The 27,283-nt window shown below is 31.6% G+C and overlaps 1 protein-coding gene across 3 annotated transcripts in view; it reads right to left on the reverse strand.

The window, feature by feature from the left end:
• Positions 1–618: 618 nt before the first annotated feature.
• Positions 619–27,283, reverse strand: part of LOC126817603 (phospholipid-transporting ATPase ID) — a 54,254-nt gene continuing 27,589 nt past the window's right edge. Inside the window, exons 6-25 of one of the 3 annotated variants that reach the window (XM_050544686.2) lie at positions 23,642–23,740; positions 20,737–20,871; positions 20,211–20,281; positions 18,570–18,652; positions 17,844–18,091; positions 16,979–17,190; positions 16,086–16,248; positions 15,332–15,421; positions 14,198–14,363; positions 13,579–13,658; positions 13,369–13,470; positions 12,997–13,116; positions 10,019–10,116; positions 9,438–9,616; positions 8,786–9,069; positions 8,239–8,422; positions 7,219–7,442; positions 6,608–6,691; positions 5,928–6,173; positions 619–5,474 (exon numbers count right to left, since the gene is read on the reverse strand). In XM_050544686.2, coding sequence (XP_050400643.1) covers positions 4,932–5,474; positions 5,928–6,173; positions 6,608–6,691; positions 7,219–7,442; positions 8,239–8,422; positions 8,786–9,069; positions 9,438–9,616; positions 10,019–10,116; positions 12,997–13,116; positions 13,369–13,470; positions 13,579–13,658; positions 14,198–14,363; positions 15,332–15,421; positions 16,086–16,248; positions 16,979–17,190; positions 17,844–18,091; positions 18,570–18,652; positions 20,211–20,281; positions 20,737–20,871; positions 23,642–23,740 — 3,411 coding nt within the window. In that variant the 3' untranslated portion in view covers positions 619–4,931. Of the gene's footprint in view, positions 5,475–5,927; positions 6,174–6,607; positions 6,692–7,218; positions 7,443–8,238; positions 8,423–8,785; positions 9,070–9,437; positions 9,617–10,018; positions 10,117–12,996; positions 13,117–13,368; positions 13,471–13,578; positions 13,659–14,197; positions 14,364–15,331; positions 15,422–16,085; positions 16,249–16,978; positions 17,191–17,843; positions 18,092–18,569; positions 18,653–20,210; positions 20,282–20,736; positions 20,872–23,641; positions 23,741–25,009; positions 25,109–27,283 lie in introns of all 3 variants that reach the window. The other 2 variants (XM_050544685.2, XM_056100621.1) reach the window with 2 other exon arrangements.

A 27,283-nucleotide genomic window follows, 5' to 3' on the forward strand; every position in this document is an offset into this window, starting at 1 on the left:
ACCGAGATCTTTGGGTTATAAACTAACATTTCAAGTTTCAACAAAATCGGATAAAAATTGTGACCTCTATAGGGTCCACAAGCTAAAAACAAAATTCGAACTCAGCAATCCTTAGGGTGTAACGGTGATATAATAATACGGTTTTTTAAATCGGATAAAAATTATGACCTCTATAGGGTCCACAAGCTAAAAACGTGATTTTTCGTACAATCAGGGGCCATAATTCAGGAAGTTACGGTCCGATATGCACGAATATCGAAAGGAACCGAGATCTTTGGGTTATAAACTAACATTTCAAGTTTCAACAAAATCGGATAAAAATTGTGACCTCTATAGGGTCCACAAGCTAAAAACGTGATTTTTCGTACAAACAGGGGCCATAATCCATGAAGTTTCGATCCGAAAAATGCCAATATCGAAAGCAGCCGAGATCTTTTGGCGATAAACCTATATTTCAAGTTTCGTCAAAATCGGATAAGAATTGTGACCTGTAGAGTGTCCACAAACAAATTGTGGACGTCCGGACGGACAGGGGCGACGACAATATACGTCCACATGAAAATGTGGGCGTATAAAAATACATTTGTGAAGCCAGTTAATAATAAAGACAGACTATGATAACATTAACAGCAGTGTTTATTTTAACTGTAGCAAACAGTATTTATGATGAATAATATACATGTCAAATCATATTATTAACATCATTGTCTTGTCATGTGGTCCTTGGTAATTATCAACTATATCTCATTGTTAAATATTTATATTATATGACAATGTTGGGATTCAGATATTATACAGAGGTAATTCACTTAACAGCATTTCATTTAACATTAAAGATCACAGCTCTTGAAAATACTTTTACCTTCCACTATCCTACCTGAACCCTATTTCAACTGTATGGTAGACTAGAATCCATTGATGTTGCTTAGAATCAAAGATGCAACGCCAATGTGTGGCTAACTGCTGCATGGTTTCGTTCCATTTAATATACATGTATATCACAACTACATTTTCTTTTGATCAACAAAAGAAAAGCATTTTGTATTTTGACATTTCTATATTTTTTGCATAAATAAAACTATTTGGCTAAATTTTAACATCTTTTGAAATCAGAATCTGATAAGAATAGTTGACTTTCCCAGTATAGCTACTAAATAAATTGAAACCATCACTAAAATATAATAAATGACAAAAATTAAGTCAAAAAAGCCAACCACATGTGATGATGATATAGAAATAGAACAATGATGTAATTAGTTTAAGCATTTCAATATTCTCGTTGATTGCTTAACATTTTCTACTACTGCACATGTAACAAACTTTATAAGTGTAAAAAATAAAAAATTAGAAGTTGTACATGTAACAGAAGAGAAATAAAGCCTATTCCCTAATTGTATGAACATGAAAGTTGATATGTTTTAATAGCACAATAATATAAAGCTTAATTAACTCATTTTTCCAACTGATATGATATTTTCCATAATTTCACTTTTAAAAATTTTCAACTTAATTAACGAAAATCTATTGATAATAGCAAATCATATGACTGATCAAACTGTTTAGGAAATTTTAAGAAACCAAATGTCGACACTAAAAGTACATTTTATGTAATTACAAAAAACAGCAATTTCTGGTAGATGTCAAAATATTTACACCAGACTTACCAAGGCAAAACAATTGGACTTTATATATCAATTTTTGTACATATTTTTAACAAATGCACTTACAAATTTAAATTTTGCAAATTATCTAACGTGACTTACGGACATGTAATGGAATAATTTAAAACCTTGGTGCATAGAATATATACTTAATTTTTCAGGCTTGAGGGTCAGAAACATTTTTAGTTCCATTCATATTTACTTTTATCACTTTACAGCATTTGTTTCACTGTGTGATGATACAGCTTTCATTGCAATAAGGAATATGTACATCTTTGGAAACTTTAATAGTGGACAAGGATAATGTATATATTTGGAAACTGCCATAGTGATTTATAAAGATAGACTCTGTTACCCTCAAGCCAGAAATGGGGCAACACCCGGTAATTATACATTAAAATTCCATGGGTTGTTTCCTTATATACATTATTTTACATACCATATACATAGAGAGGAAAAGTTATCTTAAAGAATAACACTGATAAAACATTTAAAATATAAAGAGTTTAAACAAATTACTATACAGATTGTATTTACACTTTCACTTGTAGAAGAATCATAATTTGAAAAAAAAATGACTTGTATATATATAAAACAACATTTAAAGAAATATATAGCAATCTTTCAAATAATGAATTGATGTATGACTCTACAATGTTATTTAACACATGAACTTTTCAAAACCTTTAAAATAAAAGCGGCAGTCCAAGAATAAAAATATCTTCAAGTATGTAAATCAAATATGATGATATAGCCTTTTATTTTTGCTCTGGAAATTTCAAAGCAAACTATTGAGCTGTTAGTAAATGCTCACCCTATTTGCTTAATAGCTAGAGTAAACTGAAAGTATCTTTTGAACAAGTTTCATAAAGCTTTAGATAGTTGAACAATACTAGAATAAAGGTCTGGAAGATTCTTTCACTGCAAATGAACCAGATTTGTTCATAAAAATATATCTGGGATTGCTCTATTAGTAAGAAAGATGGTGAGTGGTCTGTCAGAGCCTTTATACAACCACCGCCAGCAAAATCTCAAATATTTATCAACAAATCCCACAAGTTCAGGATTTTCTATCACTGACTCTCTATAAAGCTTAAAAGTATAAATTCCATTTATAACTTTGTTCTGTATGATTATAAATATTAATTGACAAAATGTGTTCAAAATTTATGAAAATCAGTAGGGTTCTTGTTTTAACCTAATGAACAATCCCACCAAGTCTTAAAACACTCCATCAACAATTTTTTCCTGTACTTGAATTTTGATAGGGTCTTTCCTTATGACCCTGTGAACAATCCCTGAAATTTTCTAAAACTTTAGAATATTGGGCTATCATAAAAAAAAAAGTGGTCGATGGACGACAATGCATACAAGAACTTGACAAAAATTACTATCCTCAAAAACCACAAAACTTTTCATGTATATAAACCTTATTTAAGCAAAGCAGTAATGATAATATAAACTTATTTTAACTAATTTGACATCAATAATATTTGTTTAAGAGCATCTACCTGAGTCTAGTTCACAAAAGTAAATGAGCTTCTACTTGATCTAGAATAATATATTGAGCTCAAATTAAAAATTGATAAGATTAGACAAAACCTAGTAATACATGTAGTTAAATGAATGTATACATCAAGACATGTAAGATTTTAAAAATTAATACTTAAAACACAATACATATATGTATCAATTGGTATTAGCATTAATCTACTTTCATTGTAAATGTTGATTCCCAGTCAACATTTCATTGTGAAAACCATATTACTGTATAGAAAATCTATATCATCATGCAACTTATTAAGTAATTCTCAAATTCAAACTTTATCTCTTATTATTGTATCTTTTATATTTAAACTATGAGTAGTCTCAATCTCTGCTCTGTGAACTAATTATTTCAATACAAAAGGAATGGTGTCAAAGTAAAAATATGTATCATAAAGCGGAAACATTAAGCCAGTTTCTTGTCTACTAGATTGATTAGCACTGTTAGCCACTAGCTCTCCAGTTATCATTGTTGTCAGAATTACTTATAATTAAAATTTCTATTTTCGGTTTGTTTTTTCAAATCAGATCTCATAATCTGTTTAAACATGCCATAAAAACCTTTGTATGGAAATAGAACTAAATATTACACTATTTTGATTTTCTTCTCTTTCTTATTACCATACTAAAGATTCTGAAAACATAGTCGATTAGAAGTATCCAAATTTTCAATTCTTTGGATACAGAAAGATTTCGTCTAAAATGAATTCTGAAAATGATACATGTATATAAAGAATCCTATCAAAAGACTTGAAAACTGTAAAATTGAATGTTTATAGTAATATATTGGTCATCAGCAGAAACACAGGAACATCACAGACATAGAATTAAAAAGAAACATCAACTTCCAAAAATACTTATATAACTCTTTTTATGGTATATCTGTTGTTTAAAACAATTCAACCATACCATACAAGACCTGTAGGAAAAATAAATTCTAAATTCTGAAGCATAGAAAAAACATCTTTACATTTTACCATATATCACATAACAATTCACAGCAAAAATCTTCATAAAATGTAGTGAACATTATGTACACACTTTCATAAAAAATATCATTAGTGACTATTTTTTTTTTTATTTTCCCCTAATGAAACCCGTAAAATTTTCTCTTGAACTTGATTTTAATATTATTTTTTTTGTGCTAAATTTTACTTTTTACAATAAAAATCATTGCATTTTTGACCACGTACCAAACAACAACTGTAGTGTTCTAAATACGGTAGTTCTAATTTATGGATTTCAAAAAGACTGATAGAAATTCTGTCAGTAGCACTCACTATAAAATGATGCAAATTAAAACAATGATCCGGTTTCTTGGTATAAAATACCATTTCATTGATATTTGGAAAATGTGTAACAATGGATAGTTATTCTTGACACAGACTAAATAATAACTTATAAATGGCCACATAAATCTAAAACTATCCACAGTATTTACAAACAAAGACAAAAAAAAACATGATAATAATTAAGGACAAAATTATGCTTTAACATTTTTAAAATCAACAATTATAATATGCATTAAATATATCTTTATCTATATATAATATATGTGACAAACTTGTCATAAAATAAAAAAAAGTTTCAAATATTTTCAAAGATGGCTCTAATGATAAAACTGTGTATAGTCTATAGTATAGTTTAACATAAGAATGTGCTGCTCATTAAAAACACAATAGCTGGCTATCATTGTCATCAGCTGCATAGTCTGTAACACTAATCTTATAAGTGTTCCACGAATACAATATTACTATTAGGCTCAACTGGTGGAGGTTTCTGACGAGTGCTGTCATGCCGTGTAATTTTTGTAAGAGTAACAGGCTCTTTATGTTTATCTTCAGCCCTTTCCCGCATGTTGATTCCGCTTGTGATGAGCTCCCCAAAACCCTCTTGGTGAGCAAATGCGTAACCTGAACGCATGGAACGGGTACTTCTGCGCATTGTCGACTGTCTGCGAAAATTGAGGTCTCTTGATCTTGATTTGGTCTTCTTGATACGTTGTCTTAAGCGAACTTTGTCAGAGAGTGTAGGATTAATGTTTGAGGTATAGAATCTATACGCTACCACCGGTACAATCAATAATGTACACGTTAACAATAAACACAGCCAAAAATTAGCAGACGAAAACACAGATAGTGCTACTCCAACATAAGAGTAGCCTATTCCTTCTGAATAAAATGCTAAAATAAAACAGAAGTAGTAGATTATGCTTCCCCACATCACAAAGTGGTTGAACCCTGTCCAATATGAAGTATCTAAAGCACACTGAAAGAGAAAGTAATAATAGAAATATAAACAACAGATATCATGACATAAATGTAGCATAATAGCTTTAATGATCTTTTAATTTATGTAGGATACATCTATTAAAGTTATTCCACAGATACACTACAATCAAAAAACACAAGTGTACTGTCAGATCCTGGTCTATGACACAGTATGTCAGAATGAGTTGGGGATGCTTAGGATGTTTTTAAACTAACAAATGGTAATTTTTATTTCTAGCAAAGGATGAATTCTGACCGGCAGTGGCATCTTCACATGCTCTTCTTAGAATTCCAAATGACAAGAATTTATATGTTCGCTACACATCTGTACATGGGATCCCAGTTAACGGAACAACTAATGTCATTAAATACATAGAATTGGACATTAATTTGTTGGACCATACTTTTGATTTAAATCAAAGAGGTTTAGATTTTTTAAATAGATACCTACCCTTAAATTGGTAGCCACAACCAGTATGGCAGCTACAACAGTACCAAATGACTGCATGTCTGCTAAATCATAGCCTGATACACCATGTGTATAGAGAAATGCTCCATAAGGTATAAAAAACATAATTAATGAGGATATTACTCCTTCACAAACACTCCATAAAAACTTTCGTTTATTAAACAATGCATCTTGTAAACCAGGTGTATAGAGTTTAGGATATCGGATGGAATAGTCATCATTTACATCCTAAAATATAAATAACATTCCATTAATAAAGTACATCAGCTTGTTTATTGTTGACAAAGAGTTCAAAAATTTATACTCCTACCGGACTCAATTGGATTACTCCTATAACTTTTGAAATGACAAAATTGTAATCAAGTAATTAACAAGGAATGAAGTTCTTCCAAAATTGTCAGTTTTAATGAGAAATCTATGATAAGTAGAACCATGATTGGTAATGAGATTTTTCTATACAGTTGTCACATGGTTTAATGCCTGAAATTCTAATTTTTGCTCATGTACAAGGAATGAACGAAGGAATGAACGAATAAATGAAATAGGGTTAAATGTCCTACTTTTCTGCACCCACTGGGCTAATAAATATGGATCATGTACAAGTGTTATTAAAAAAATTTATTATTGAAGAGAATGAGATATAAATAAAATAGAGAACCTACCTGGTCTAACATACCAAGTACCAGGACAGGTAATGATGTATAGAACACATTATATAGTGAAATAAAATATGGATCATATAGTGTCTGAAAAACAAATACAGACTAACATTATATATCATAAATATTGAAAGGGTGTTAAAACAGGTTATATATAGGTAAGTAATATGGGGAAGGCAAAATGTATCACTCTATCCTATATTGCATACTAAATCTATTTGAGGCATAGTTGCACTACAAGTTAAACACATGATACCATTTGTCCTTGGCTTAATGTTATATTTCAATACTAAGGGCTTTGGTATTATGAATTATCTGTGCTGTTCTGTGTTTTGGCTGGGCAGTTATAGATGCACAGTCTATTAGGTGATTTTATCGATTTGTTTTTAGAGACGAACATGGTTAAATATTGTGCTTCTCATAAACTTATAATGATATGCTCAATAAGTTAATACAACAAGGTTGCAATATGATGGGCAAAGGATATTGTTAATTTTGTAAATAAAATTGGATTTAACATCATACTTTCTGCACCATTGCAATGTGCTATGATGGAAATGGTGCCCTGGACAATTCCTAATTCCTATATAACCAAAATATGATATATTACTAACCTGAGCTGAAAATCCACAAAAAAAGGCAAACCAGAAATGGCACAATGTAAATGCAAAGTTCTTATAGAAAAAATATCGCAGAAATTTACACATTCGAAGGTAAGACCATCTTCCATGTACTAACAACAGTCTCTCTAAATAGCGAAACTGTGCCATGGAGTAATCACTTGCTAATACTGCCTGCATACCTTCCTGTCCACTGATACCAACACCTATATGAGCCACTGTAAATATATTATAAAATACAATTAATAATAATTACTTATATTATTTACATCCATGTACTTCATACATCATTTATACTCCACATCTATCATCTACTCATTATTGCACATTATCACCACATTGTACACACACTCACAATTATCATTTACATTAACCACTTACCATCAAAATATTACAGTATCTCTACAACATTAGGCCACACAAAAAATATATTTTGGTTCTCAGATACCGCCATGTCATCAAAAATGAGCTGCTTCACCCATTTTTATTTTAAAGTGCACATAAGATGGGTGAGAAAACTTTTCGGTACGTATAGCCAATGGTTACTACATCCACTTTACGATAAGTTCACACCAATCTGTTTAAAATTAATTCAGCTATTAACGTTTAAGTATTCAACACCCCAAAACGCTTTTCAATTTTTTAATTACTATCTTAATCCTGTTGATTGGCTGGTGACGTAACGGGGACTACATCGAATTATCGTCTCTATAAGTACAGAAATACAAATGGTGCCTGTCATTTGTCAATATATTCATTATTAGCTATATATAATAATAATAATAACCATTTCTATACACAAAGAACAACTTTTATCGTAACTCCAATTGAAATTCACAGCGAATATGGATTTTTCCAATGACTATGCGTAACAATAGATCACCCTTTATGTTTATGTGTAGGCAATTGGCCTGTTATTAACATACACTGGTTACCTCTAATAAAAACAGCAGTGCATTTCCGCAGTTTTGTATTGTTTGTATTTTTTTGAAGAGTATATAACAATAAACTTACTCTTGATCATACTGACATCATTTGCCCCATCACCTATTGCTAGTGTAATAGATTTTTTACTTCGTTTCACTAAATCCACTACCAAAGCTTTTTGTAAGGGTGTGACACGACAGCATATAATAGCTTTACACGAACAACCTAACTCCAGGAATAACCCCTCTAACTCTGGTTTCAATGCATATACCTAAAACATACAACAATATAATTCCAATATAAAATTAGAAAAAAAAACAACAAAATAACACAATAATGATTGAATGCTGAACTGTAATGGGTGTTATATGATGGCTATGGCAGGTCTTCAGTTAATCAGAAGGTTTACAATGCATGATATAAGATAGTTGAAAGACAAGTTCCTAGAACAATACTGACTTTCATTATCCATCTTGAATGATGTCACTGTAAACAGTGGAACATACAGAATGTGCTGAAGAGTGTTCTGGTATATTTTAGCTGTGTTTTAACAGCCAGGGACATTATATGAGCACTCAAGGACAATTTAATCAGTGAGGTTTAAGCAGTTATATCAATAGAAATAAAAACTTACTAAACTATGGCCATTGATAACAAGAGCAAAGTCTCCATATTCTTCTTGCTGAGTAGGAAGGTGTCCATTTGTACCATTATACACTGCTTGTCCACCACCACCATTAGCTATTATAACACCAACATCATTTCTACCAGCACCAGCAGTCTTTGCTTTCTTTACTTCATCTAAAGCTGTCTGTAATTCCTTCTGTACCTCCTCGCATGACTCAGCACTTATAATAAATGGTTCTTCCATTTCTTCCGTAAGCAGACGGCATGAATATCCTATATTTATCGCTGTTTCTATAATAATAAGAAGAAGAAAAAAGAAGAAGTGAAATGAATTAGGTTTTTGAAATGAAATGAAATGAGGTTCAACGTCCTACTGTTCTGCTCCGACTGGGATAATGAAGAAGGGGGGTTAGGGTTTAATGCAAATGTTGAATAATGGTGTAACGTTGTAAATTAAGATTAATACACTGTTGTATTTTCTTCATTTGTGAGTGAGTGAAACATCTAAATATAAATTGTATTTTTCTTGTGCAGCATTATACTCCTAACATTTTGCATATAGAACATGTAGTCACAATTACAACATTAAACTGAACAGAAAAGTTCTTATATCTATACAATACTTGCATCATCATAAATAAATAAATATATCCACATACCTTGTTTATCTCCAGTAAGAACCCAGATTTTAATACCAGCAAGAGCTAAATTAGCTATAGCTTCTGGTACACCATCTTGTAATTTATCTTCTATAGCTGTAGCTCCAACTAATATCATATTCTTCTCTATTTCTTCATATACACCATCTAATGCATCATCTCGATTGTCTAATGTTACACTGTAAAACAATTTCAGTATCATTACAATACATTTATTTGATACATTCCTTTGAATTCAGAATAAAGATTACGGCCATAATTGCTTTAGTCTAGTTAAACCAAGGCAAGCTGGAATCTGGTTAACTAAATGGTAGTATGGCAAACTAATGGCAAGGGTTTCCTTTGTGTCTGTCAGGTCTAAAGTTAATATGAGTGATTCATTTTATGCTTTATTCTGGGCAAGATCCCCCCCCCTCCCCCACCACACCCTCAAATTTCCAACAGTGTAAGTGTCAGAGTCAATTCATATTATGTATGCCTTTGGGAGCTTTACATGATTAACTTGCAATGCTAAATAATTTGAAAGGTTTATATCATTATATGACTTGTTGAAAACAAAAGATTTGTCAAAATAATTATACCTGGCAGCCTGGTGTTTCTCCTTCCATTTATTATAAACATCTGGTTGTAATTCTTTTTGTGCTAAACATAATGTTCTTAATCCAGTTTGAGCAAATTCCTTAAAAACAAACACCACAAAATATTAAAATATAATCATAGATTGGTCCGTGTTCAATTTTAAAACTGATCTAAATCATAACTTAGGAAACATAATGTATGAATAAACCATACCTTCAGATATAAATCCATGCAATACATACTACACGCCACTCAATATGATGAGAGATATGACCATTATTTACCCCTCCCAAATATTATGTCACGTCATGGCCATATTCATCACTGGTGGTTCGAAGCTATAAAATACTCACACTATAAACAATAATTATGAAGAAATGCATTTAATTTGATTTCAGTTAAGGTAGCGTATTTCTCCATATATTACCTGGTACATCATACATGTACTGATACAATAATTCTAGATGCAATTTAAATCATTCCTTACAAATATTGGTTACTATTGTTACCATTTGTTGGGTTTTTAAAGGTATATTTGTTAAACTATCGACTGGAAAATATCCCCAAACAACAATGAAAAATGTACATGTGACCAGAAACATTTAATTCTTCGAGGGAAATGTTTTCTATAATGTTTTTTTTAATTGTAATTGCCATTATGTTTTACAAGATGATGAATGGCTGAGATATAAAAATGTCACCTCAAATGTTAAATCATCAATGTTAGCCATTCAACTGATTTTTGCTAGTACTGTATTTTACAGGTTGCAAGTCGATGTGGAGTATAAGTAGAATTGTCATATTTTACTGTTTTTCCAACCTCCATCCATATATAAGTCGAAGCGGTATATAAGACGATTGTGTTTTAACTCCACCGTAGCAATCTTTTATCGAGATACTCAAGTTTTATTCTACTTTTAGTATAATACTATGCCAATGTACGTCAAAAAATTGCCCCATAAGGCAACACAAATAAAATAACTTGTTTCTCGGGCACCGCCCGCACGCAAAATTGGTTGCGCGTGCAGTCTATTTATTAGTCTTGATGAAAAAAAATAAATATGTAACGCCCGCCCGCACATCGACAAGCAAGTCGTAAAAAAATATCCCGCATGTACCTACATCCGCCATACATGTATATCTATTCAAATGTATTAAAACTGATTCAGATGAACATGCTGTCTTTTTTATCCGAACAATGGCGAAGTTTGGCAGATTTGCCTTTTTTATTGATATCGAAAGAACCTCCATTTTGTATCACGTGATATTAATTACCTCCCCTGATAAACTAGAATTTGATTCGTGTTAAAAGTCATTGGCGACAATATTTCAATCATTCGATCGTAATCGGCTCATTATTGCCGGCTTCAGTCGGTCCTTGTTTGGAAAATCCTATTGATAAAATAATGAACCGTAGAACAGGTTAATTAATTATAGCTAAGAATACGATACGATGACGATAGTCGTCATAATGCATACCTTAGAATCTGGGTCATTATTAGCACATTTACGGTAGTTTCGATAATCCGGAAAATAATAATTGGATTACCGATTTGATGGTTTTACTGACCAGTTGTTAGTTAGATTTAAATAGTCATTCAATATAAACACCGGATAGAACACCGAATATCCTGAGAAACACACCGAATATCCCAAGAAACAGTATTTCCGGCAATCTCCAATACCGATGACACGATGTGACATGCATTGGTTGGAATTCGGTAAATAATTATAAATAAACCGGCGATACTAGATTTAGTTTTAAATACTGGTTACCATGATTATTATTTTTGATACACCTGGTGAAAGAGGCTTAGTTTTTAAAAATATTGTTGTCTTTATGGAGGGCTATTACATAGTCGTATGGAATTTTATTTTAAACCAATTTCAATTATGTGAATTAAATATGGAAAATTATTTTCCTTTCAGTCAGTGTTCAGTCTCAGTGTTTTAGTAGACTTGATTTTGGGTTTATGTTTTAAGTATGTACAATAAAGTTGAATATAATGGAAAGCAAAAACGTAAACAAGTAATGACTTTCTCATTTAAAAAAAAAAAAAAAGAAAGACCGCCCTCCCGCCCCAACAATTTTCAGCAATAGCCAAATTTTATTTTGCACCATCAATGAGTAAAAAAAAAAAAAGAAAGCGCCCTCCCTCCCTACAGTTTCAGCTGTCAGTTGCCCGAGAAACAAGACATTTATTTTGTGTGGCCTAATATTGATTAATGTAAAATAATCAGTTTATAAATATAGGACTAACTTGAGTAATATCCCAAGTTGTATTCTTGGTTATTTGAACCTGTTCTTATTTCAATATATTCAATAAATGTTAGATAATACACATGATGTTTGTGATCGCATATGGTAATAATATTCCAATGGCGCCTATGTATGATTGGTTAACTTAATTGAAAACTAAAGTAGAACTCTCGGGAGATGCAAGAAAATATGAGAGATGGCAACATGAAAATTTCCACATGAATAATGTCGGAAGAAAGGTTCTATTTTGATGGAATTTTCTAGCATTTATGATTATATTTTGAATGGGGGTTATGTTTTTAAATAAAAGTTATGCCAGCTATATATATTTAGAAATGTCGACATATTTTTACTGGAATACCGTGAGTAGTTTTAGACGATAGCAAAAGTTTGATTTTACCGTATGACTACTTGCCATTATTTAGCAGACGATTTAGCAGGGTGTAATTTTTTTATCTTCATCCATATATGTCGATGTGGAGTATAGGAGCATAAGACAAAGGTCTGATTTTCGCAGAAAAAAGTATCGATTGATACCCCGAAAAATTTGGTTATTACAAATATCATGACCGAATTTTGTTCAAAGGAACCTATCTTTAAATCTATAAAAATACATAGCCTTAGTATCAAAATATTTAAATTTGACTAATAACCCATTCATGTTGATAATATAAGATACTGATGGTCTATGTCTGTAAACATGTTTTACAAGTAACTTACATTTAAATGACTTAAAGTCAGCTCTTTTAACTGAGAACAGCTTGGATCTAATCTTTCAAATATAATAGAATCTGCCCCTTTACAATATAATGTTATTTTACCATCTTTTCTTACTATTACCTATAAAATATATAAATAAACATAATATAATCACAATAAGTATATCAATATTCATGCATTTCTTGACACAAAGCTGATGTCAATCAATGGTACATGTGGTCACTGATTGTGGATGTCTTGCTTGTTACAAAAGGCTATATGGTGTTTTTGATTTTTTTTTACTTCCAATTCAGTCTTATTATACACAACATGTATAAAGAGAAATATTTGATTTAATTTTTTGAAATATAAGTAGTGATTTTACCAACTTACAGACATTCTTTTACGAACATTATTAAAATCCAATATACATAACAGTTCATATATTTCTGTTTCACCATTTACTTCTATAGTAATAGTACTTGGTGTTCGAGACTGAAATAAAAATATCCAGTTTTATAAAATGATATAATATATGAATAATTTTATCATGTGAGAATGTCACAACAATAAATAAAATAATCTGTGAAATAAGCTACTCACCTTAAAAACAAAACCAAAATTTCTAGCTGCGGAAACCAAGGCACCTTCATCGGGGGATTGAGCTTGATACTCTAATCTACCTAGATATAGATAAATAATCAAGTTTCATTACAGTTACACATTACTTGGGTTTGCAATTGGGAACTCTAAGTTACTGGTTTTCTTTCTTTTACTTCATTAATTTTATATCAAATATAATGCCTCGAGCAATTAAACTGTTTATCACTAGTTAGGGTATTGATGCATCACTTCCACTCAAATTGCCCGTCTTCATTAGCCCAATAGGATATTAAACCCAACTTCATTTCATTTCACTCAAATAGAATCAGAGTTTGTTCGAAAGCATCACCAGGTTGGAAAGCAACGTAGAATCAAATTACTTATCTCTGCTTAGCCTCTGGAGAAATTGCTCATTATCGAACAAAGTCAAAACATTCACCAAATGAACATCTATACATGTTCTTGACATCTTACCTCAAATAGAAGCAGAGTTATTGTGTTTCAAAAGGCGGGACAGACTGACAGAATGACAGTCAACAAGTATTATTGTCAGTTATTAAAATTTGTAGGACCAATTGTATAGTGCCAAGTCTTAATCCTTGATCTAAAAGGAACTTACCATCTTTTTTAGTTTCTGGCATCACAGTATGACATAAAGCTAAATTACGGAAAAAAGCTTCTGTTTCTTTTACTCCACTATGGATATCTTCTAAAAGACGTTTATCATAAAAGTCAAAAGTTGGTTCTGCGTAGGAATTGTCACTAAAATCAACTTTGGGAGTTCTCTGAAATATAAAATTTAGAAAGTGTTCTTAGAGTGTTTCAAAGAGTATGGCACTGGCTCACTAACCAGGAGATCCTGTCTTTTAATTCTCGTGTTGGTCAAGAAAGTTTCTCATGATTTTCCAGCCAGGTTTCCCTATGTCAGTTGTGCAAGATTGCGAGACAGGCCAAAAAATTGCCTTGCCATTCCAAAAAAGCTCCACACATGCACTAGTTTGTGTGCATATGAAAAACCCCTCGACAGTTGGAATTCGATTATGAGTAGTCTAAAAACGTCACTGTCCCCACAAAACTTTCCTTGTCGTATTCATTACTTGTTTATGCGTAAATCTCCTTTGAGATTATGAGAAATGAATTGGTGTTAACATTCTACTTTTATGCACTGACTGGGCTAATGAAGACAAACATAAGCCATTTAGTGTGCCATTAGGGAAATTTAGCACAGACAGCGGCACTATGACCTACTCTCTTAATTCAAATTCCAACTGACAAGGGTTCATGTGCATGCCAATGTGTACATATTGGACCTCGGTTTCTCATCCCATCCTAACAATTTAAACACTGTTCCTTGTTAGGCCCTCCACAATGCACCACTGATAAGGGAGAAACCACACCAGAAAATCCTGAGGAACTTTCCAACAGCAAGGGAACCCGAGACATCCTGGTTAGCGAGCCAGCACCTCACCCACAGTTCTAGAGAATATGAGAAACCAAGATATCAAGTAAAACCCACTCCTTGTCACACATTCTCAATCACTTGCATGCATAAACATGTATCTCTTTAAACCATTTAGACAGTCAAACTATATATTTTAGGCAAAAATACCTACTTAAGTCAATAATGTGATTACTCATCAAATTTTAGTAATAACATTATAATTATCCCAATCAACATAACTCTAATCTCTTGGCTTTCAAGTGAATAAAATAGAATAAACGACAGTCCTTAGAGTTCACCATCTTTAATTACCTCAGATATTTCCAACATATTGCCTAATTCATCTATTGGATCACCATAAGATTTACCATTGATTGAACATTTATTAAATGTCATTATATTCTAAAAAAAATACACAGAAAAAATCAACATCTATGACATAAATAAATTGTACACGTCATAATATCTATATGAATAGAATCATCTAAACTAGTGAAGTCAGTCCATCAAGAGACTTTGAGCGGTTGCCATGCAAGAAATGCCCACATTTTGCAAGAGATGGAAAAAAAACAAGCTAAAAAAAAAGTGATTTTTTGTACAATCAGGGATCATAATCCAGGAAGTTTGGGTCCGATACGCGCAAATATCAAAAGGAACCCCAATCCTTGGGATATAAACATATATTTTAAGTTTCATCAAAATCTGATCAAAATTGTAACCTCTAGAGGGTCTACAGCCTTGGTTTTACATACTTTTACACTATTTAGGTACGGGGAGTGGCCATTTTGTCAGGCAGTTTCGGTCCAATTTTCAAGAAATTTAACTCACCCGCAATTCGAAAGGTGTTTAAAATTGGATACAAACTGTGACCTGTATGTGGTCACAAGCTAAAACATTCAGAGGCCATAATCCAGGAAGTTACGGTCCAATATATGCCAATATCCAAGGTTTATCAAAATTTGATAAAAATAGTGACCTCTTAAAGTGTCCACAAGCTAAAAACGTGATTACATGTTTCCTGCTTACAGGTATTTCATCGTGCATCTTGAATTTCATGTCAACTTACTTGTGTTAAGGTGCCTGTTTTATCAGAAAATATATATTCTATCTGACCTAATTCTTCATTTAATGTAGTGGTTCGAGCTTTAGCTGGTGTGTCTTTTTTATCATAATATAATTTGACATCCCAGTTTATCCACAGACTGTTTACTAGACGGATTATTTCAACACTAGAAAACAAAATACATTAAAAAGCATTTAAACTAAAGAAGGAAGGTGAAAATTTGTAGTGTGAAAGAGATGTAGTAGTCAGCAAACAATATCAATCATTGTAATATTTATCTATTTTCATCTTTCTTAACGTGCCTTGCACACTGAATGCCTGACAGATTGGTCCTCAGCTTATTTTTCACTAAGAATTGAAATTATTCAGGTGACAAAGAAAACATAACTTTCGGCTAAGATAACTACAGCTTGTTGGGCTTGGTGTGTTTGTGAAAAGAAAGGAAATAAAATGAAATGGGGTTTAACATCCTACTGTTCTGCAATTTGTGGAAAGAAAGACTCCATTTCTGCATGAATTGTACTATTGTTAATAAATATTAATGAAATCAAACTAATTTGTCCCTTCAAGAGAGAATGTCGGGTTTATCACATCTAATCATTTCCTTAATCCTATATCTTAAAGTAATTTGATCGAAATTTTCAATATATTCATTTTTCATTATCTGTTTTTGAATTATTATTGCAAAAACAGACAACTCTTTATATAAATCTTACATAATGCATCTTTAGCTGTGAATTTCAATTGCTTAAAGCTATGCATAATTTTGACCAGATCTGAACAGTAAATCACACCAGTGCACAAAAGGTACAGACCTTACCATGATAAGTTAAAGCGACAATGTAACAAATGAATGAAAATAAAAAAAACCCAAAATATTTATGATATAATCTTACCTCACATAGAGTGATATAGGCACAACTGTATTCAGAATAATAATATAGGACAGAAAGACTAATACTGCAATAGTAGCCGACCCTGTTTCTTTAGATGTAGGAACAAATGATTCCCATGGTAGATAAGCTTGAAAATCATAACCAATAAACGATTCCCAAACTCCACAAGCTACTGTACAGATCAGGCACATGGTCACCAGAAATAAGAAAATCTGAAAAATACAAAACAATTTTCTACCAAAAGTATCTAGAAGTGCCATCTTGCTTGTTAACTTCTATGATAAATTCATATTGAGATAGGTTGCTAGGCAATGACACATATTCCCACAGCAGTTAAGTCATCTGAGCAGTCCACTAACCTTTATGTTCACAAGTCTCTGCAAGGTGAGAGAGAACTGGGTTTAATGTCCACGACACAAACTAGGTCATTTCGGTACTAACATGGTTCAATCTAATTTCAATAATCCGCTGTCGCATAGAGGCCTTTAGCTGTGGGAGGAACCTGGAGAAAACCAACGAGGTTGGGCAGTTGACCCTACTGTTTGTCTCAAACAAGCGGGGAATCAAAACTGCGCCACTTGACTCATTTACAGACCTTATGCTCTAATGTGCATGTGTTAAACCATTTAAGACCGTAATAAATCCATGTTAGCCGGGCGACCCTACTACTTGAAACTGTGGTATCAAAACCATGCCAATTGACTCAATGACAGACCTTATGATCTAAAGAGCATTTTTCAAAATTCCCGTATCCAACCCAGTAATATCACATGTGTTGTAAATTTTGAAGTACATCGTGGGAAACTTAGTTACAAATCCATCCATACATCTAAATTAAATGCTAACAAAGGATGTTTATACTTACACCAATAATAAGCAGATTCATAAGACGATCTATATGTGTTCTCTTAAACTTTGTTTTACCACTATTCATCATTAATTTGGTATCTCGTCCCGCGAATATAACCAATCCATAACACCAAGCAGTGTTACGTAAAATACATCCTCTTAACAATACTTTCTCATTGTCTAAGGAATACTCCTTCCTATTATATGTCAATTTTCCATCAAATTTACTCAATCTATTGTTTGGTGGTTCACATAAAAGTTCAGCTGTCGGGAAAAAAAAAGAAATTATCAACACATGGATAAATTTTGTACACCAAAAATATAAATGTTTTCAATGATGGTTCAGTATTAAAAGACAGAGGCAGCTACTTTGTTTTGCTACAACAAATGGATTGAATAACTCTTGTTTTACACCCTCACACTAGCCATACTTCAGTCAGTTGCATGATGAGTCAATGAATACTATAAGTTCTACAATACAGTGTTTAATATCGATAAAATAATTTGTACATGCACATCATCAGAGTACAACCACATTCTACATGTTATGTGTAGAATCACAAAATATTCTGCCACTGATCAATCAAACAACTGCAGAGGATCTGCCGTTCTTTCAACAATATGTGTAATAAGCTAAAGTTTAATAATTAGCAATTAAAGTAACAAAATATAATAGGTATTTCAAAAGCACCAAACAAGGTATACAGAATGTAGTCATATTGCAAAGTGATAATAAACCTACCAGAAAACTCGCTCATAAGATCATGATTATCTTCCAATTGAGCTGTTTCATCTATAGCCTGTTTTACTTTCAAATTTGTTTCTCTACAAAAATAGAAATTCAATATACATGTACTTCCAACCTGCTTAGGTACTGAGCAATAATTTTGTGAACTAAGAAACTTCACATTTTAAAGGGGATGGTCCACCTACATACAAGTACTGTACTCACAATAGATCAATAATGATAACAACTATCGGAATCAAGTTTTAAAAAACTTTTTAGATGCCTCCATTCAAATAACACAGTAAATAAAAAATTCTGTTAAAGAGATTTGACTGATTGAGGGATGCCATATTAAAGGATCGAATAGTAATTATGACACCACTAATGCATTCTATAATTAAGGGTAGCACTTGAACAGATGTACATTTAGCTTGAATATCAAAACAGATGGGGTGTCTCCTATAATTAAGTCCATGCTTTATAGCAAAACATAAAAACATTTGTGATGTAGATTCCATATATTAAAGGGGCATTATGTAAGATTTAGATAAAGAGCTGGCCGTTTCCGCTATAATATTTCAGAAATTGATGATGCAAAATGAATATATTGAAAATTTCATTCAAATTACTTTGTTTTGAGCAAAGTTATCAATGGTTGTAGTTTTGACAAGATGTGTGCATTGATCGTAACTACCCTACTGGTCATTTGAGTCTTAGTCTTGCTTCTCCATTTTTAAATTAAATCATTAAATGGCTAAACCATTCTAATCTACTTAAAATCGGAGCCATGCAATGGCATAGAGAGTTAATTATGGTCTTGTCATGTAAATAAATGTGTGAAATAGCTTTAATTAACATCCACTTCCACTGAAGTGATATCGCAGACAATTTAAATAAATGTCTAATTAAGAATTTATATAACATTAAGGTCCAAGGATAGACTGCAATATTCAGATTTAGCCCTTACATAATGCCTGTCTAAAATATAAAATGCAAAATTTTTAACAAAATCAATTGAAAATGAGCAAAAATTTACAACTGATTTTAATCAGAGAGAGAGAAATGAAGTTTAACCTCCACTCAACACAAACTAGGTCATTTCGGGACTAACATATGGTTCAATCAATAATTAGCTTGCGGGTAGGGGGTCTTTAGCAGTGGGAGGAAACCGGAGGACCCGGGGAAAACCCACAAGGCTGGACAGGCGACCCAACTCCTTGTCACGTACAACCGGGAAATCGAAACCACACCAGTTGACTCAATGACAGCGCGCACACGCTAACCATTCGGCCATCCAACCCCCCATCTTAATCAGACTGCTGTGCTTAAATATCGAAAATCATTGAAATCAATAACGTTCTTCCTTTTAATATAATAGACAACCAATATAATTTTCACAAAGGTTGGATTATTGAAAATTCTACAGAGTTAAATAGATTTTGTAATAAAGAGGAATAACTCTGGAAGTTATCAAAAATCACAGAAAACCCATATCCATTTTAAACAGATACCTGGATTATTGTATCTTTCATTGTGATAAAAATAAAGGTGAATTGTTATTACTATGGATAAAACACATTCCTTTAAGAAATACTCCAGTGACAAATCTACTTCAGCTGTCGAGCATGAAGAAGTTATACATAAAGTTTATCTTACCCATCTAATTCTGCAGTTTCTATATAACATAAACTGTTTGGTTCACTGGCAGACAGTAATAACAGATCAGCCTGTAGTAATACATCACATAATATATTCTATTATTTAACCTCAATCTAAATATATGGTCAAACCAATTTAATTTTTCGTTTTTTGGAACGTGATAAATAAATATCCACATATGTTGTGTGAACAATGTTTTGTTTAAAATTTCTAAACTTAAATATTTGGAATTAAAAGCTTTGACTCTTGATGAAAACCATGTTTCACTAATCTGTGCTACAAGATAAATATGCTACAAGACAAAGAGTAAAGGAGAAAGTTTACCAGATCCAAACATTTTGTTTTTCAATAGATTCTTGTTCCTTATCATATTCCTAAAATTGAACGTCTATGAGGACAATTCTATAAAAATAGTAACGTCAACAGTTTCTTATATCAGGTTTCATATCAAGTGACCAACAAACAATATGATCACCAAAAAAAAGAACCTACAGAAATCATTGAAGCATAAATGTATACTTACAGCTACAAAATCATTATTATTTAGTTTAATGATGTCACCAACCATTACTTTATGCCATCGTTCTTCAATAAGTTTACCGTCCCGTAATACATATGACAGTCTATTATTAACAATGTCATCATTTTTATGTCTTTGCTATAAGAAAACACAATACATATATATAGTTTTGTAGCATTTCAAACTCAATAAAATTGCATATAACATCAATAATAGATATTCATATTTTTTTTATTATATCAAAATATCACCTAAGTTTAAGGCTCAACATGTAGAAATGTTACGAATATTTAAATGAAATGAAATAAAATCGAGTTTATTGTCCTACTGTTGTGACTGATATTTAAGGGCTTTCATTTACTTTTAAATAGAGATATTAGGCCTAATAACAATTCAAACTGAAAATTTTTCAAATATGTAAGTGCTCAAATTATTTTTTTTAGCATGACAGGAGTAATTAACCTTTTAATTGTATGAAGAGTCCTGGACTATGTCTTCACATGTTAGCATTTTATTTTCACTTTTATTTACAGTGTTGTGTGAAATCTGGTCTCTACTTTGTTTAATATAATCAAAACCAACAGGAAGTATGAAAGTGTGAAGTTTAAGTGTCATGATCACTGAAGGTTGCACATCGTGTGATAAATTGTTGATTCAGTTCTTTCTGTTGAATTTTCTGATTTTAAATAAATACGTATTGTATCATCTCAATTTCTTCAAATTTGACAAAATGTATCGATTCCTGATTTTGAAATTTCAATTATACTGATTAATATAATGATTTCCTATTGATCATTAGGACTTAACAACAAGAAACAGATTTATATGCTTCAACATTTAGTTCAGTTCATTGGCTGTATCTGTTAATAAGATGATAAAATATTGATCTTTCAATATTATATGCTGACACACCTACGTATTAACTTACTTTTAACTATTAATAACATAGTTTGAATATATGGAGTATGAATAATTAGATTATTATAGACCGTATACAAATATGATAATCTATTTCAATATGAAAGCTTGGTTCAGTTATTTCTCAGCTATAATTAGATATAAAATAGTCATATTTATTCAGAGATATGAAATTTCTCTGAAAATAATAGTTATCTTTATTCATTTTTCCTTTTTTGTAATGTACAGACTATTTTCAATATGTCATTCCATTTATTAGATTGAAATAAGTAATAGCAGTATAAATGCAATATACTCCTAAAAATGGCTGTTGTTATTGTTGCAAATAACCCTAGAGACTATACAATATTAGAAATATCTATATCTCTGTAACATATCTACAAGTATATTATGCCCCACAAGTCTAATGACAAATGAAAACATTGATTTATTAATTAGCCAAAGAAATTTAATTAGCTGTAATCTGATTAGAGTAGAATAAGAAAAATAAATTCAAATGCATGTAATGTTATATTTTTGCCTAATATATCTGATGGCCAAGTTAATGAAATTGAATAATTCTACTAAATACGGTGATTAATCAGAAATAGCTGTAAACATGTAAAGCAAATGTCAAAGAGGGATTTAATATGAAATAAAACATGTACACGTTTTTTCCTTTATTACACAATGAATCATGTTTTTTTTATATATGATAGAAAAATGAAATAAAATTTAGTGTTAAATCATCCTAATTCTCTGCACTAACTAGGATAATGAAGAAGGGCACACTGTAAATCCAACGGACGCCTGATGCATCCGAGTGTGTTCTTATTAGAACATTTAGCGTTGAAATGTGAACAAGTTATTATAATGTTCACGTATGAACACTGCAGTTCTAAAATATACGCAAATCCTTAAAATCCATTCAAATCTGAACATATTGTCTGCATTTTCCTTTCAATGGTCTTTGAAATCATTCACACTTAGAACACATTGGACACCATTTGTTCCAGGAAACCAAATGGCGTATTCAGTGTTCTAAAAAACGACGCCAGGTTTACAGTGCATGTGCCATTTTGCACAGAGAGTGGCGTTTCCGCCCAATCTTCATCAAATTCCAATTGTCAGGGGATTGTTTTATATGCACACCAATGTGTACATACGTCAATTAATTTTCCATTCCATCTGAATGACTAGACGCTCCTTGACAGGCCTTCTGTCCTGTACCACTGACTAGTGTTGAAAATCCTCAAGAAGTTTCTCGGCCAACACCAAGATCAAACCCGACATCTTGTAAGTGAACCAGCGTCTTACTCACTGAGCCACTGGGGTTTCCTTTATATGCCAGACAAAGCAGATTGTTAATACAATGTAGTATCTGATAGAAGTTATTACATGTGGTTATATATCCCTCTTTGACAAGTTATGTGCCATCTGATTTCAGTCTTTGTTCAAAGTTGGATTTTTCTGAACATTAATTTTTCTAATAAAATAGATAATTGAATAAATATTCTATTATTCATATGTAATACCAAAATACTCTATTTCAATCTCTTTACAAAATAAATTTGTAAAACCACTTATGATATGGTCTGTATTGTATACATTATTTCAGTCCAATTATAAAACAACTGAAAACATATAAAAAAAAACCCTACAAAACAATAACATTTTATACATTTTATATGCATTAATAATAAATTGGAAAAGCAATTTTGATATTGGTTAGGTGTGCTACTATTGTGAATGACTATTAAAATACTTAATAGCATGAACACAAATACAGTGAAGTGATGATATGTGTATTTTTATTCATTTCTTAATAGAGAAATCCAACTTTTAACAAACGGGGCAGCAATGATTTATCAAATATTATATTTTGGATTGTCAATCATAATTTCATGTACATTTGTATAGTCCCATGAATAGAATATTACCAATTCCATTCAAACAACACAATCCGAAAAAAAAAAAAACAAAGTATAAAATAAACCTGAGGTTAACTCACAAAATCATCCACCGCATCCTTTATGGCGGTTACGAGCAGTACAGCAACAAGGGGGATGACGGTAGTAAGCGGAGTCAAAGAAGATATAACTGGCAGCAACTGACAGAGAAAAACCATTGTCCATTTGGTATTAAAATCAAAATAGAACAGATCTAACATACATTGGGGTAAGAGAGGGGGGATAAATAAAGATAGAAACAGGAGAATCTGAAGAGGATATTAATCAAATTATAACTAAAGTGTTCTAATATTTCTACTTATGTGGTCACCTGGAAGTGTTCTTTAAAGCGACATTCTATATCAGAAAATGTTGAATGATATTTGTTGGTACAATAAAAATTCAATATTTTCTTATGAAATGTCACTTCAATCTTCTACAATAGTAGTGTTTTTAAAGATATATTAAACTGCGCTTAACAAGTTTGAATTTGTCAACCACTGACATACAGCCTGTTGTAGCAAATTAATGGAAAACAGTAATTGTCACTGTTTTTAACCAATCTTTTGAATTTATGGCAAATCAAACTCTTTTCTCCATGGACTGTAGCATAATCACAGTTCATATTGTCAAAGGAATATATCTTTAAAAAAACAATTGCAACCAATAAACAGTTTCTAATAAGACTAGATACCATAAAGAAACATAAATATATATTGTCTATTATTATCATGAATTAAGCTTACATTACAAGTTAGTAACAAACATTTAGTATTGTCATACAAGCTGTTTTTGTTTATTTAATGTATTATACCCCAGTGCATGTGGACAAAGAACACTATGGGTCATGATATTAAAAAAGTAAATCAAATTGACTGTTTCCTTGTATCAAACCGAGCTACAAGTTTACAGTTTTCAAAATCCATTTTCGATGTTCTATGAACATATCACAATAACTAATGAAGACAATTTATATTTAATATTATTTCTCCTTGTTCTGTTAACAAAATCAAAATAAGATTCATAAGTGATAACATAATGTGTGGTATCTGAAAATAAAAACATATGATTACTGTATTCATTGCATTTACATATAATGTATTAAGGACGTGGGCTCTTGCATTGTTATCATACTCTGTGTCCTCTACTCAAATAATCATGCAATAGCTGAATAAATAATTAAACTGCATGTATTTATAATTTTTTTGTACCTGGTTGGAATAATCATTCAATGGTGGTTAATAACCATGCAACAAACACAGTAATTATGTCATATAATGTTGAAAAAGACTACATGGGATTAGAAACATTATACAGTGACAGTGCAAAGACAACAAGCACAAACTAAAGCAAGAGACAAGCAAAAAGGTAGGTAACGCTGTGAGATGCAATAGTGAAATTACAACCATATTTTTACTTTTGACACTTACAAAGTCATCAAGAGCATCCTTGATGGCAGAAATACTGAGTACAAAAACCAGGGGTATGACGGTAGCTACTGGATTGAGAGATGATACGGCTGGAATTATCTACATATAACCAAAATATTGTTAGTTTACACACAATACATGTATATGACAGCATAACATCTCAAACAGGTACACAAAAGTTACGTTACATAAATAGTACAAACACGCATTCATTTGTACAAAATTTCAAAGTCATTTTTTCTGGGGGATGCTTTTCTTGAACTGTCATTTTACATATGCGAATTGTTTTCTAATAAGCACCTTTTCCTAATATTAAGCAATTTTGCTCTAACAGAATCTCATTAAGGTGTATCTTGTGTCCTAGAACTGGAAGTGGTCTTAATTAACAGAATTTCAAAGAAAAAAAAATACTCAAGAACACTTATTCTTTCCAATATGCATGTACATGTAAATTACGTATGACTGTCTTAAATTCCCTGAAATATACCTTCAGACATGACAGATATCCTATTCCGTTGGATATTAGACGACTGGAATTGATTTCAATGATCAGTGTCAAAGACTCAGGACTATAATTCTTCAAGCCAGGGAAGTTTGAACATGCCATACATATTAAATAGATTCCAGCATGCCTGTTTACCGTATCTATGGCCTAACTATGTAGATAATCAGTAGAGCTGTTTAGTAGTCATTCCATAATTATGAAGACAGACAATATTGATCTCATATACACATGCTGGCTAACAAATCACATTCATATAGAATCAATAATCAATCACACTCACTCAATATACATGGAAATAAATCATTACATCATGCTTATAGAAAATCCTAATAATAATCATGCCAGTAATATACATTTAAAATTAACATCATACCATAAAAAGAAATATCATTTATGCTGAGTTTAATGCATGTCATTGATGTTAATGACCAGTTTCAACTTGAAAATAGCGCGCAAATAACCTAGTATTTTCTACTTGCAAACACAATTGCCATAATAACTTTCAAATTTGAATGTAAACAGTGTGATCTGTACACTGTAATCAAAGAGCTACTGTCAAGATAAAAACTAGTAATTCCTGAAAACCAGGTTCGATTCAAAAGCAGCATCAGGTCTTGTTTAATCAACCATAAATTTATTTCATTTCTCATGTCAGAAAAAGTTTGCCAATAGACACAAAAACTAAATCAAACCATCAATGTACTTGTCTTTTAGAACAAATTTATAACAGAGTTCCCTCTTAATGCCATGACATATCTGTAGGGATGATAATTACTAACCCTTGACTAAACAAGACTACCGTATATAGGCTATCAAAATATCTGAGAAGGTTTCAATACCTGAAAATTGCTACTGAAATATTTAGTAGTTATTTATGTGTGGAATAAAATTATTTTCAAAAAAACTCTATACATGTTGTTACATGTACATGATCTCATTTATTTATATCAAATGAAAAGGCATTAAAGATCCGAGTAAATAATCTAAATCCCATATATTTATATAATTGCTTAAAAATCAACTTCACAATTAATGGAGATTATTTTTGTACTGGTATAATAATTTCAATAGCAGTTTCGGCAATAAAATTTACCTTATAATAATTACAGATATCATTTATTAAATTTCAGAAAAATGTTAAAAGATTCACAAGTACACTAGTATATCTATGTTACTTTTAAGCTTCAAATAAGATTTATAATTCTTTAAAATTTTCTTCAAGAGAAAACTACTGCATTCAGCATAACCACTTGCCTCCCAATAATCAGCCATCAGCCAGGTTTTGGTGGGTTTTTTTTTTAAATTTTGAGGGTGAGTGTGGGGGGCTGGGCGAAGAGTGTAATTTGGTCCACTTATAAACCAGTTAAAAAAAACCAAAAAAAACAATGATCGCCTAACAGTAACCTCCTTGGGTGATAAATGTAGAATAGGCCATAGTGTGTACCACAAATATAGACCAGTATGATATACATCCTGATTTTTAAATTTTTTTTTGTTCTATTTTGTTCCAATAGGCAACCCTTTAAGCACCAAGGTGTTTATTAAATCGAATAAGGTAAGCTATATCAGTGTACTTTAGATCTTTAACGAACATAAAATACATATATTGTAGTACATATAAGGCAACACAAATAAAATAAGTTGTTTCTCGGGCACCGCCGCACGCAAAATTGGTTGCGCGTGCGGCCTATTTATTAGTCTTGAGGAAAAATAAAAAATATGTAACGCCCGCCCGAACATCGATAAGCAAGTCATAAAAAGAATATGCC

Source organism: Patella vulgata, chromosome 4, assembly GCF_932274485.2.
Source record: "Patella vulgata chromosome 4, xgPatVulg1.2, whole genome shotgun sequence".
In the NCBI taxonomy this organism is placed as follows: domain Eukaryota; kingdom Metazoa; phylum Mollusca; class Gastropoda; family Patellidae; genus Patella; species Patella vulgata.